Source organism: Chelonia mydas, chromosome 8 (genome assembly GCF_015237465.2).
Source record: "Chelonia mydas isolate rCheMyd1 chromosome 8, rCheMyd1.pri.v2, whole genome shotgun sequence".
Taxonomy (NCBI): Eukaryota; Metazoa; Chordata; order Testudines; family Cheloniidae; genus Chelonia; species Chelonia mydas.
The window spans coordinates 30,576,208-30,590,613 of NC_057854.1; the positions used below are offsets into that span (position 1 = coordinate 30,576,208).

Genomic DNA, 14,406 nt, shown 5'->3' on the forward strand with positions numbered 1-14,406 from the left:
AGGGGAACACACAGCACCCCCGTGTTCATCCTTGTAAAATGATTGTGTGGTATCCAATACAAAGTTTGTCATGTCAGGTGTCTTCGGAAGACTCATGATGCACTGAGCATTGTTGTTATAGTAATGTTATAGGTTATAATTTCATGTATATAGTTATGAGGCTGAAAATGTGTCTTAATGGCTTGAAATAAGGCCAGGCAAAAACTCTCCAAGAGCAGAGAGGCAGTTCACACCTCATCATGTATGGGACAAACCCAGCCCAGCTTCACAGGAACAAAGGATGCTGGCCTAGGCAGCAACAAAAGGATCTCTCGAGTGAGTTACCCCCTTCCTTCGGTCAGTTTGGGACTGTGATGAGGTAATGCTCACCTGACTCTGAAGGTGCGGGGGAAGACAAGAGGGAAAAAAGGACATGATAAAAGGGAGAGACTTTGCCATGCTCTTCCTTTCTCTTCACCTACATCTACAGACACCACACCAGGCGACTCAAGGGCAACCAGCCAGCCATTGGTGAGAAGCATCTAAGTTTGTAAGGGCACTGAAAGTGTAAAAATCAGCTTAGAATGTGTTTTGCTTTTATTTCATTTGACCAAATCCAACTTGTTGTGCTTTGATTTATAATCAATTAAAATTTATCTTTGTAGTTAATAAATCTGTTTGTTTATTCTACCGGAAGCAGTGCATTTGGTTTGAAGTGTGTCAGAGATTCCCCTTGGGATAACAAGCCTGGTACATATCCATTTCTTTTGTTAAATTGACAAACTCATATAAGCTTGCAGTGTCCAGTGGGCATAACTGGGCACTGCAAGACGAAGGTTCCTAGGGTTGTGTCTGGGACCGGAGATATTGGCTAGTGTCATTCAGTTGCACAATCCAAGGAGCAGTTTACATGCCAGAGGCTGTGCGTGAACAGCCTAGGAGTGGGGGTTCTCACAGCAGAGCAGGGTAAGTCTGGCTCCCAGAGTTGAGGATTGGAGTGACCTAGCAGATCACCGGTCCAGATAACACCAGATGGGAATGTCAGAGGATGATTCATCCCTTCTTATCCCCTGAGTTAAACACAGCTATTTGGCTTGGTGCACAGGGAAAATCTGGGCCTTGATGAAGGTCACCCACAGGCCTGTAGACCTACGTTTTTGATATGAATGGCAGTGTAGAAGTTGTGTCTTCCAGGGCATGGGAGAAACATTCTGGAAATGTACGTTGACAGGGAGTAGAGTCTTAATTAGCCACCCTACACCAAAATCATTGAATACTGTCAGGATCATGTTTTGTAGCTCTCAGATATTTATGGAGAAGTTATTGTACATAAACACCTCAGAGAACATTTTTTTGTGGATCTGAGTGATGAAAATCAGTAGAATCTCCAAAGAATTTAAGAGTCTTAGGGGGAAGTTAATAAGGAAAAGTCATTTCAATTAAATGAGAATCTTGCTTTGGAAATTGAGATGCTACCCTTTGAGCATTCTCAATCTTGAAAGCAGACTTGGCTACTACTGATCCAGATTCTGAGAAGAGAAGAGGTGCAGGGAGCTGTCAGGGAGGGAGAGTAACATGAGTTATGAAAGGGTATGTCTTTCTTTTGAAATTATTTCTGAATTCAGCTAGTATGAAGTCCCTCAGCCCGCACCGCTTCCAGCAGCTCCCATTGGCCTGGAGCAGCAAACTGCAGCCACTGGGAGCTGCGATCAGCCGAACCTGCAGACGCGGCAGGTAAACAAACTGGCCCGGCCCGCCCCGCCAGGGGTTTTCCCTGCACAAGTGGCGGAACAAGTTTGGGAACCATTGCTCTAATTCTCTGTATCTTCTCTTTGCTGTCAGTTAAAATAATGCTATTTTTTTTCTTTTGTCTGGATTGAATTTGACTTTCTCTTCACTTAGACTTAAGGGCAGTCCATTAGTCCACACTACACTGTAATGCAATATACTCATAACAATAATTAAAATGATACTTGCCTGTACTATCAGATTTGAGGACCTCCAAAGCACTCTACAAGCATCACTGTAGCTTCAAATGAACCCCATTGGGGTAGTTAAGTAATATCATCTTTTCTACAAAAGGAGAAACTGAGTCATTAGACATTTTTAGTTGCCAAAATTCACACAACACCACAGTGACAGAGCCAGACATAGAAGTCAAGTCTCCTGACTGAATGCCAATAACAGATGAAGTGAGCTGTAGCTCACGAAAGCTTATGCTCAAATAAATTTGTTAGTCTCTAAGGTGCCACAAGTACTCCTTTTCTTTTTAATAACAGAGAGAGATACCCTCAAGGCAAAATGCAAATGTATGAGAAGTATTTCAAACTTGACAGCATGAAGATATTGCATATTTCCTGAAAATGTGTTACTCCAATGTACCAGATGAAAATTGCCTGAGTGTGAAAGGGGTGCCCTACAAAAGGAGACTGATGAAGAATACTCAAAATATACAGTATAAGGCCTTGTAACCATGTTAATATAATCAGGTAGTCTTAATTGGCTAATAAGTACACTAGGAATGGTTTGTGAGGTAACTTTCAGACACTTTCCTTGCATTTTCCTTTACATCCCTAGCCCTTCTTAGGCATTGTTAAACATGATTGATAAAAAGAAAACTAGCATCGGCCAACAGTCTTGTCAAGCATTTTTAACTAGGTTAGTTTGATGGCTGTCTTCGTTAGTTAATTAAGTTAGACAGCATGACAATTTTAGCAATCTGCCTATATGCAATTTATTAATTTTGAGATTATGAACTCTCTGAATGTTTCATCCCTTATTTTCTTTACTGCATTCTTGCCTCCTACTCCTTATGCTCAGGGGACAGGGCGGGGCTCTTGAGCACTGTCTCTGAATAGGATGGTCCTTAAAGACCATCAACATCTGAATAGATCTTGCCCAAACTGAACAATGTGTCGGCTACAACCTAGGTGAAACAAGATTTCTTCAATTTGGCAGCAGAAAACTAGGGTTTTTAAGGAGTGAAAAAATACCCAAAGGGAACAAAGATTTGGAGGTATCAGAGCAGTTGTTTAAAAACACGAAAGTTAAGAAGTTGGGGAGGGACTCAAAAGGGCAAATTTTCTGACTGGAAGGAAACCTTTTTGACTGCTGGAGTTGAAGGGTACTGACCGCAGGGACACCCTTTATTCCAAGAAGCCCTGAGCTGGAAGAGAGGGGATGCAAAACCATGAAAGAACACTGATCCATATCTCAAAGCATGCTCCACAGTGGTGAGGAAACTGTGGAAGGGAATGACGTAGCTGGTATTCATTGTTTTACCTAGATCTGTATATCTCTGTTTAAAATAATCAGTGGTGTTTCAGAAGTCCTTGTGCAAAGGCTGTTGGATTGCTTCACATGTCATGTGTCCCTGTTGAGGTAAACTATAAACTAGAGTGCCCCACAAAGTTGGCAGTCTGGGGCAGGTGTGCTTGAGCTACTATGAAGGCATGAAGGGGTTCAGCACTGGTGTTGAGTCCTAAGGCAGCTGAGTGCAGAGTCCCACTTCCAGAAAAGGTACTAAACAGAGAATCTGTGCCCAGGAAGTGTACCAGACAGGCTGCCAATGGAAACTTAAAGGCACATGGGCCCAGCATGCAGATCCACACACTGTTGAGTGTTCTGAAGGAAGTTCTTGACCAGGATGCCTTTGACAACTAGGTTAGCTGAGCTGATGTGAAAGGGACAGTGTCAAGTAAAATTTGGCCAATTGGATTCATTCTGAGTTGAGGAAACTCAGCCTTTCTCAGGACCAAACCTTAACTGGGTTACCAAGATTAGCTAAACTGGCATTGAAGGGACACGGACAGATCAAATTATACCCCAGAGTTTTCTGTATAAACGTGCTTTGCTGATTCTGCTAGGAATGATATAGAAAAGAAACAAAGCAACTGTAAATGGATTAAATTGTAAGGCACAACTGCTATAGTAATAATTCAACCTGCAAATCCTAAAGAATCATAATGCACTGGACTCCAGTAGGATGTCCAGAATGCCATCTGCAAATTGCACGTACAAACCCCCACCAATATTAGGGATGGGAGAGTGAGAGGGCTATATTTGTGCATGACAGTAAGGGTCCACCTATGCCCTACATTCCTCCCCAAGAGGTCTGTAGCACTCCTACTCTCAAGCCCTTTGCTTCGGGAAAGGATGCAATGGCCATCAACTCCTAGAGAGAGGGATTCTGGCCAGTCAAGTTCAACCCTAATAACAAAGATGAGTCTTTGTACAATAAATGCACCCTGAAAATGCATTTCTGTTGTTCTGAGCAAATTGTCTGCCTACAACTCTAAGCTAGGGCTGCCAACAGCCCATCTTGGAGTGATCTGGTGCCTATCCCGAGTCTTGGGCACCTGCCCTTCAGCCCTATGTCCTGCAAGATGTTTTCTGCAGGTTGCTCCACAGCAAAACCATCACAATAGCTTGGGCGGTGGTCTAGGGAGTGGGAAATCTTTTCTGACCTCAAACATAGTGATTATAATACCATTTCTGTGTGCAAGAGAAATCTGGTTTGTGTCATCACGAGGTCCTGAAACAATAATTACATAAAACTGGAAGAACAACACTGCTTTTAACACAAATGACTAGCTATCTCTTCCCCCATCAAGCCCCAATGTCAGGCAGTGAACCCTGTAGACTGTCAGCAAACGAGTGAGAATCACCCCTGCTCCCACTGGGAGCCCTTGGAATCCATCCCAGTGCACGAGACTGTGCAAGTCCCTGCCTGGATGGGCCTGTCAGTGCCCTTTTGTGATTCCTATTGGCAAACTGCAAGGTTTGTCAGGTCATCAAGAGATCAGTATCCTCACCCTTATAGAAAAACAAAGTAAAGTGAGAAGAAGAGAGGTTTAAGGTGAGACCCCTAAGTCTGTCCTTGCGTCATACTGAGGGGCATATTAAATTCATTCCTTGATGAGGAGGGATTCACGTCTACCAGAACTAAGTAGTCAATGTTACCTGCAACCCAAACATTGCTGTATGACATTACTAAACTGACCAAACTAGGTGTAAACTAAAGTCAAATAGATGACTTTATTTTCAAATTCCAAGCTGAATGAAGTGCATAAAATTAACAAACATCATAAATAATGAGAGGTACAGTTGACTGACTTTTTAATTTGAAGGTTTTATTAGTACAGAGATAGGCAGGGAAGTTTTTTTTCCAAATATGACTTTTAACCTGGCATTTCCTTTTAAGAAAGCACTGTACTAGGAAAAGGTGCTACATTCCTAGCTCTTAGAGTTATGACCTGGTGTGCAATAATAGATTCTGGCCTTTGTGTTTCTTGCAAAAAATAAAATGTATTAAGTCAATTTAGAGTGTGTATTACAATCTACCTGCAGAAGAAACTGTGAGAAAACGTGAGATTCTGTAGGAAAATCAACAAGCTATACAATGTATCTTTTAATTAGGAAAATATACCTTACATTCCTAATGAGCAAACAACCTTTATAATCACAAAAGGATTGAGTGTTTCTGGCTGACAGATCAGTGAAAGGAAAGCAATAACATTTCTGTAAACAAAGCATAGCTGTCACATAGAAAGTAAATTGTGTATGAAAGATTTATTATACTGTGAGTTTCCTATAGTTCACTGTAATGTTCAGCGGAACAAAGAAATAACATTGTCCAATTTTTTATATTGAAAACGTAATTGAGGAACCTTCTGACAGTCAAATAATGAATGAAATACTTTCACAAAGTATAATGTATTTTAAATGATGTGCTGTTCCAAGGAATGAAGTTTGTGGTATTTTGTGGATGTGTGACTTCTGCTACTTCTAGTTTTGTCAGTCTTTAAATAAATGAGCTTTTAATTGCTATCAGACCTGATTAAGATATCATTCCAAAGATCACATCCATAAACTTATTCCATTGTTTTTTCTTTTTTTAGAGTGTTTTTGCGAGCTATCAACAAATTTGCTGAAACCATGAACCAAAAATTTCTGGAGAATATGGATTTTGAAGTACAGGTATGTACTTAACTACCCTTTTGTGGAGCAAGATTTCCTTAAATAGTAGTTTTCCTGTGAGGAGTGATTATGTACAAATAGCACCTTCTTACTCAACAGATGTGCTCTCTGTATGTAGTCATTGTCACATCTGTTTGATTTAGTAATTAAATACCCGTTCATTATATTTTACTTGTGTTACCTGTGCTGAACTGTCACAGTTATGAAAGAGCTGACTGGATTCTGTTCCTTCTTGTGCAATGTCAATGGAATTGGTTAATACATTGTGGAAACCTGTAAAAGGAAAGAGGACTTCACATGTGTGTATTTAGGGACACAGTTCAAAAGGAGATGCAATTACACAGAGGTAACTAAGGGCATAATTTGAAGTGATGCTGCACAGGTATAAGGGCTGGATCCTACGCTCATTCATATCAACAGCAAAATACCTATTGACTACAATGGTGCAGGCTCAGGCCTCCAGTGAGGAAGTAACTTAACCTGAAAATTGTATTCATGATGATGCATGGGAAGTAAATATAATTCCCAGCATGACTCTCAGATCGCAAACTGAATTTTCAGGAGTGTTAGTTAGAACATATTTGTCCATGAGAACTGAACACAACAGTGTTTATGGGGTTCAAAACTAACATTATTAAAGTATAATTAAGTCAGTACCATATGCAAATGAATGCTGGATAATAAAATTTGATTCTTTACATAGACAGAAAATCCCTTAAATGTGGAATTGACTACAGCTTTTAAAATTTATTACACTTGCACCTTCTTTGTATTAACTGGAGTAGTAAGTAAATGCCTATGTACCGAAATTGAACATAGTTATAATGCTGCAGCATGCTCATTGACTGATTGTCAGCATAATATGGGTTTCAGAGAAACCTCCATGCTCTTTCCTCACTGTTTACAGAGACGTGCATTTGAAACTTGCTATTAATGTTGCAAGGTTATGCTTCTTGGTGATCCTGATCTCTAATACTATACATATGTTCCAGTTCATGTTTGCCAATTTTAGGATTTCAGAGGAGTGTTCTTCCCTGCTGGAGGAGAAGCCCTCTCAATCACAATTAAGTACTAAGAGGAGGGCTGTAAGGGTATAAAAGTGCATGAGAGGGATATAAAAGAGCATGTTAAGGGTGAAGGAACCTGATTCAGGGTCAGTCTCTTGGCACAGCACTGTGTGGAATGAAGGTTCCATGTCTGGATACAATAGACAAGGGCCAGCCCTAGGGCAACTCAAAACAAAGTAAATAGAGCAAAGTGGAAGGGACACATCACAGGGTCAGGTCTGGTAAGCCCCTTTGAAATGTCCTAGATAATATAATAAAGAATCAATTATAATAAAATGTTTAAAATAACTCATACAAATATTTGCTTATTACAGTGATGGCTCCTATGAGCAACTTTAGAGAGATGGAATTCTATAGCAGGATTACAATTCTCTCTTAAATTCTATCACCCTGGTTGTTTTATTCCTATTAAATTTAATAGGGCTTTTCCAGGTGGGAATATCTTTATCTCATTACTTATTGTGTATCTTTGAAAAGCTCTAGCTTACTTCATGTACTCTTCTGTGACATTAATACAGTTCCTGACCACTGATATAATAAGAAAAGTGTGTTCTTTCCACTACCCTAAATGTTTCATTTGTTAGTGAAAATTCCTCTCATTTTTGACCCAACATGAAACCTATGATCTAATCTTCCTTGTGGCACATCAAGCTACTACACTAATTTCAGTTTGCAGTTGATCATTGCCACATCATCTGATTAATCTGAGACATATATTTGTTGCTTACTTTGTCAGTTCTTCCTAAAAGCAAATTAAATATTTGTGACAGTCTGCAGAATGAATTGGGGGTAGGAGAATTCCCAAAATAAACAGTATATGAAAACTAGAGTACAGATCATCCATCAATATTCTGCTTAACTACACAGCTGCATCTGTCAAATGTGAGAGCACTAAAGTCAAGCCAGTAAAAACCTAGTAATCTCATTTCAGATAAACCCTTGTGGTAATATTGTACATTCCTGGATGCTTTGAATAGCATTCTGACTATATACTTCAGGGACCATATTACTCCTGGGGGAATTCTGTGCCACTGCACAACGCAGAATTTCATAGAACTCCCTGTTCCCTCCCTCAGAATTGGGGCAGCAGAGCTGCTGGCCGCCACTAGGCGCCGCTGGACTCTGCAGAGCCCAGCTCTCAGTGAGCAGAGCGCACTGCATGGCTAGGCTAGGGGCTGCATGCTGTGCCTGATCCTCATTCTCCCAGGGACAGGAGAGGGCCCAAGAGACCCAGCTCTGGCAAAGGGTGAGGAAGGGCTGCACTACACCATGTCCTCTGGCAGGACAGTAAAGAAGCTGGGGGGAGTCTTGTGGCTGGGACCTGTGGGGAGGGGAGTGGTGGTGTCTGGGCCAGGGGGTGCCCTGTGGCTGTGCTCTGGGGGCCCCACACAGCCGCCTCCAACATCCCCCAACTGGAACTGGGTTGTCATAGAGGTTTCTTTAATTCTGTACTCCTGGAGGAATATTTTTTGCTCTTCTCTGTATTGTTGTTGAAGAAAATACTTGTTGAAATGTATTTTGAAATAAATGACCCAAATAATTGAAACTGGAGTGATTATATTGTGTTACTTTGACCAATAAAATATGCAGATTTTTTTAAAAATTATGCACAGAATTTTTAATTTTTTGGCTCAGAATCCCCCCAGGAGTACCATATTAGGGCTTGTTTCTTCTCTGATTACTTATCAGATACCTGGAGGCTTTGTATAGATTGAACAGAATTATGGTAAATGTGCAGGATATTCAAAAGAATCAAAGTACTATCAGTGTTGGCACAAGTGGCTTAGAAGTGGAAACCTGAAAATTACACAATTGATTTCTGATGACAAAGCATATAAGTCTTACAGCAGATTTAATAGCACTCCACTATATACTGTGTGTAAAAACTGTTTTTACTGGAGTTGACTGAATAATGGGGAGGGAGGGGGGGAATCTCTAATATATTCATAATTCACTGCTATTCATGGGATCTTCTGTTAATTATGTGTGAATATTGAAATGATTTCTTAGTATCCATGAAAATGTTCAGGGGTCCTGGAAGTTTCACTACTTTCTACAGTTTTCATCATTCGTCATTCAGATCTGAAATTTTAAAATTTTGTTATGCAATCAGGGATCATAATCAATATTTTGTGACCAATCACATGCCAAAAATAATTAATTGTAAATACTTGAAGTGAACAATTCTTGACCAACAACTAGTGTGAACTGTTCCCTGAATTATTGCAAATACTGTTTATATTTGCATCATTGGGACTGGTTTATATACAATGTACAAACCTTTAAAAAAGGTAACATTGTTGAGTATTTTGTGACTGGCATTTTTTAGCATTTCCATTCTATTATTTTTCCAGAATAAGTCATTAAAGTGGGGAAAATATTTTATCCAATTATTAATTAAACTATTGCAGTTTTTTTCTTTGCTTTCTTCCCATTTTGAGAGTTATCAAGATACCTGTAAACAGAAGAACTTTCTACTTAAGTTTTTCTGAAATGAATTTAAAGCTTGTGCAAATGTGCCAATATGACATTCGAGCTCCAGAAGTTCACTGCTTACACACACAGCAGGCACAATACGGGTACTCAAACTCTCCTGCTCTGCCTCGCCCAATGTGCCTAAGCTCTGATCTAGAGAAGCCACTTTAAATGGGGGTTAGAGGTTATGTCTGTTTCCGTTCAGTCTTTAATCTCTCTAATGAAACAACTACTAAGGAGATTAATTGTGGTGGTGCTTTTGTGGGGGGAGGTTTTTTTGAGCCCATTCTACCTACTTGAATTGTCCATGAACAGAACTGGCGTTATAGTTTGGATATGGTTTGTTAAAGTAGGTCTGAGCATCACTAGGGGAATCTGGCAACACACATGAAAAAGAAGCAAGCTTCTCTATTTTGACCATCAGCACAGATGGGGAATGGTGTACTCACAAAACTGTGACACTTTCATATCTTGGTATAACATATTGTAGAAGATCCCTCTGCAGCTGTCATTGAAAATTGTTTTTAGATTTAATCTTTGGGTTATTTCCTAGATTTTTTTTTGTTTGTTCAGCTAATAGTTTGTTCATTGTGCTCTGGTTTCAGTGCTGCATGTTTTTGTTTTAGTATTTAATTAATCAAGTAACATCAGCAGGCCAATTAATCATAACACAGCATCTGTTTTACAATGAAAAAACTCTGATTTTTACTTTAAAACCTTCCTGTCAGTAGTCATTCATTAGTTAGTTGTGCTTTGTACTGTTTTAAAACACAACACTGACAAAAAAACCTAAAGATAGAAATTATTCCCTTCCCACCGTCTAGCATCTTTTATCTGAATGTAACCATCTAGCATCTTTTATCTGAATGTAGCAGTGTTTTACAACTGTAACAGTGTTTTTTTGTAATAGTGTTTTACAAAAAGTTAAGCCATTGTTGTTGTAATTTAGGTAAATATTGTATTAATTTTACTGATGAATAAACTGACGCAAAAAGATATTAGGTGACTTGAGCAAGTTTTATAACTGTAACAGTGTTTTTTTGTAACAGTGTTTTACAAAAAGTTAAGCCATTGTTGTAATTTAGGTAAATATTGTATTAATTTTACTGATGAATAAACTGACGCAAAAAGGTATTCGGTGACTTGAGCAAAATCACACAGTAAGATCAGTGGTGAAACTGGGAATAGAACAGCTAGATTCCTGGTTCCCAATCCTCACCTATAACGATATGCTATCACCACCTTAATGCAATAGATACACCAAATTGGTGTAAAATCAGATAGCAGAGAGCTGGGCAGTTGACTGAAGCCTGACATCAATCGGGTTGGTTTTTCCCAAGATTTCAAACAAGCTTTAGCCATATAGCTTTCATTAGCATCAGTGGGAATTGTTATTACTCCTGGGGGAACTCTGCACCAAAAAAATTAAAATTCTGCACACAGTATTTTCGAATGCTGCAAAATTCTGCATATTTTCTGTCAAAATAACACAATATAATCACACCAGCTTCAATTATTTTGGTAATTTATTTAAAAATACCTGTCAGCAAGTATGTCTGTAATAATACAGACAAAAATATATTCAGAAAATGAATTTTGACAAATAGATTCCTTACTAGGCATATTAATACAGAACTCTGAGTAATAATTCATTTAAACTACAATACAGAACCATAATATTATGATATTATAATAAACTACAATCCTGCACCCCACAGAAGCAGTGCAAAGGCTGGGGGAGATTCAGGGGTAACGGAGGAGCTGAGGGAGAGGGAAATAATTACTGGGAAGGATCCTGGGTGTGAACTTGGAGGGTTGTTGGGTATGGGTGGGAAAAATATGGAACAGAATTTTTTGGGGGGCAGGGAGGGACTCTTAGGGAGCTTCCCCCATGCAGACCCTGGCTGACCCTTGGCCTCTCCCATTCAGTCTGGTACATGTGTTCCACTCAGATACCCACTCCCCCCATCTCCATGTGTCTCTGTGCCCCCACTCAAACAGTCTCTGTCCCTGTGTAGCTCTGCACCCCCCCCCACCATCGCCATGTGGTCCTGCACCTCCCTCCCCCCGTCGACCTGTGCCTCCACTCCCATTCAGACCCTGCCCCAGTCTGTCCTCCCCCACTAGCCCTTAAGAGCCCCTGTCTGACACTCCCCAACCCAGCAGCCCATGCTGTCTGTCTCTTCATAGCCTCTGTCTCCTGACCTGGCCTGCTCCAAAGAAGATTCTGCAGACTCTTTCTCTTCCCTAGGTGGCTGGGAGCTGCTGCAGTGTTCTATCTCCACAGCACCCTCTGGTGGGTAAAAGGCAGAACTGCAGCAACTTTTCAGCAGAAGCTATTTCTGTGCAAAAAAATTAAAACTATACACTGCTCATTAATTATTCATGCATGTAGTGGCGCAGAATTCCCCCAGGAGTATGTCATTTAGACTCCACAGTTTCTCTATGAAACACAAGCAGGAGGGGAATGTTTTGCAGTAAATAGGGAATTAAAACTCAAAACGGGAAATACATAGATATTACTTTGAAAATGTACTTGTCCATTTTTCCGGCTTTTTAAACAAAGGGAGTTTGAGTAAAACAAAGTTTGGGTCTTACTAAATTAGGGGTGGGTGATACTATACAATAGCGTATATACACTAAATATGAATTCATTTAATGTATGTATAAAAGGAAGTCGTAAGGTCCGCTAAAAATGTTGCTGATAGATAATGTTCCTTGTGTGGTATTTTGGGATGGGAATGAATAGGTGGAAGAGGTTTGTAAATAGCATAACTTTTGGTATTTATAAACCAGTTAACCACAGATTGGTGGCATTATGAGTAATTTTGGATAGTACTGTCACAGTTTCAGGGTTAACTGCACCTTTGACCCCACCCCCAACACCACCCAGCTCTTTAGGCACCCACTTAAGGTTTCAGGCTTCATAGCCATCACCTCTCTCAGGTGGAGACCTGCGTCTCCCTCCCTCCAGACCAGGAGTTTAGGCTTTCAGTCATTCTGCTCCTCAGTCTGATTTTTCTAGCAGGTCTGACCAAGGTCCAGCACCTGTGGTTAACCTTCTGCCAGGAGCTGCAATAGTGTATACCAGTTTCCAACCAGCCTTCATAAACCCAAATCTATTTATTCTTAGGGCAAAAGCATCAGAGAGAAAACATATATTTAATAAAGTTCCGACATACTTACTAAATAGCTTACCAGGGATCACTGCCAACTGCAGCATAGGAGGTAGATGTCAATCTTTCAAACCTCTCAACTGGGTTTAATCTCCTGGTTACCAGTTCATATTGGGTTTCAGATCAAGAACCAGAGCCACCTTGGGACAGTTCAGCCATTTTCTTTACACGGGTTGGGGCCTTTGACCTCTGCCTTCCTGTAACAGATCAATGGCTGTCATAAATATAAAGGGAAAGGTAAACACCTTTAAATCCCTCCTGGCCAGAGGAAAAACCCTTTCACCTGTAAAGGGTTAAGAAGCTAAGACAACCTTGCTGGCACCTGACCAAAATGACCAATGAGAAGACAAGATACTTTCAAAGCTGGAGTGGGGGGAACAAAGGGTTCTCTCCATCTGAGTGTTGCTTTTGCTGGGACCAGAGCAGGAATGCAGGTCAGAACTCCTGTAAAAAGTCAGTAAGCAATCTAGTTAGATATGCGTTGGATTCTGTTTTGTTTAAATGGCTGATAAAATAAGTTGTGCTGAATGGAATGTATATTCCTGTTTTTGGGTCTTTTTGTAACTTAAGGTTTGGCCTAGAGGGATTCTCTATGTTTTGAATCTGATTACCCTGTAAGGTATTTACCATCCTGATTTTACAGAGGTGATTCTTTTACTTTTTCTTTAATTAAAATTCTTCTTTTAAGAACCTGATTGCTTTTTCATTGTTCTTAAGATCCAAGGGTTTGGATCTGTGTTCACCTATGCAAATTGGTGAGGATTTTTATCAAGCCTTTCCCAGGAAAGGGGGTGTAGGGCTTGGGAGAATTTTGGGGGGGAAAGATGTCTCCAAGTGGACTCTTTCCCTGTTATATTTGTTAGACGCTTGGTGGTGGCAGCAAAAAAGTCCAGGGACAAAAGATAAAATAGTTTGTACCTTAGGGAAGTTTTAACCTAAGCTGGTAAAAATAAGCTTTGGGGGGTTTTCATGCAGGTCCCCACATCTGTACCTTAAAGTTCAGAGTGGGGAAGGAACCTTGACAATGGCCCTCTCAGAAAGGCGTGTGAGTGTATAACCAGTGTTATGGGATTTGCATTAATTACACAGGAAACCCATCCCTAGTGAGCCAGGAACACACAAATATACATCATCTGTATTGATACAAAAGGCCATTCTATAACTCATACTGTCTGGCCCATCTCAACATAATGTCTTTCAGAGGTTTTCATGCTTTGAGCATAATATAGAATATGGTCCCGAAAGATGCTGCATGTGATTGCAATATGTCACAAGAACATTTTAGTTAGCAGTTCAAATTATGGCATGATCTTCAGAGATACAGAAAATATTCTGATCTTTAAACTCTGTTGTTGACATAACATGTTTGATACAATTTTTTTAGCGAATTGTATTGTGGTGTATTTTATAAATGAAGCCCAGCTGTTGCAATGAGTTATGAATCAGTAATAGGATTTGTGCTTCAAGCTCTGTCTAAGCGACTCCCTGTGAGAGTTTCAGAGTTGAGTTGAGTTACACAATGGAAAATAAAAGTTAAACCTTTGTGTTTTTGAGAAACAAAATGTATTCCTATTCTGAAAAAAAACCTATCCCTGTTTGTTCAAGGGTCAGAGATTTAGTACTCGGTAGCTCCCCTGCAAAGCAGTCTCTTGTATCAGATGTGTGTGTTTTGGCAATTTCTGGTTTCAAAGAGAAAGGGATGAATGAAGTTCCAATTGAAGTATACAGGA

The 14,406-nt window shown here is 40.0% G+C and overlaps 1 protein-coding gene across 3 annotated transcripts in view; it reads left to right on the forward strand.

The window, feature by feature from the left end:
- The window catches only part of DOCK2 (dedicator of cytokinesis 2), a 495,629-nt gene that overhangs the window by 386,967 nt on the left and 94,256 nt on the right, over positions 1–14,406 (forward strand). For all 3 annotated transcript variants that reach the window (XM_037906215.2, XM_043520976.1, XM_043520978.1), the window contains one exon: positions 5,880–5,958. In XM_037906215.2, coding sequence (XP_037762143.1) covers positions 5,880–5,958 — 79 coding nt within the window. The remainder of the gene's footprint in view (positions 1–5,879; positions 5,959–14,406) is intronic.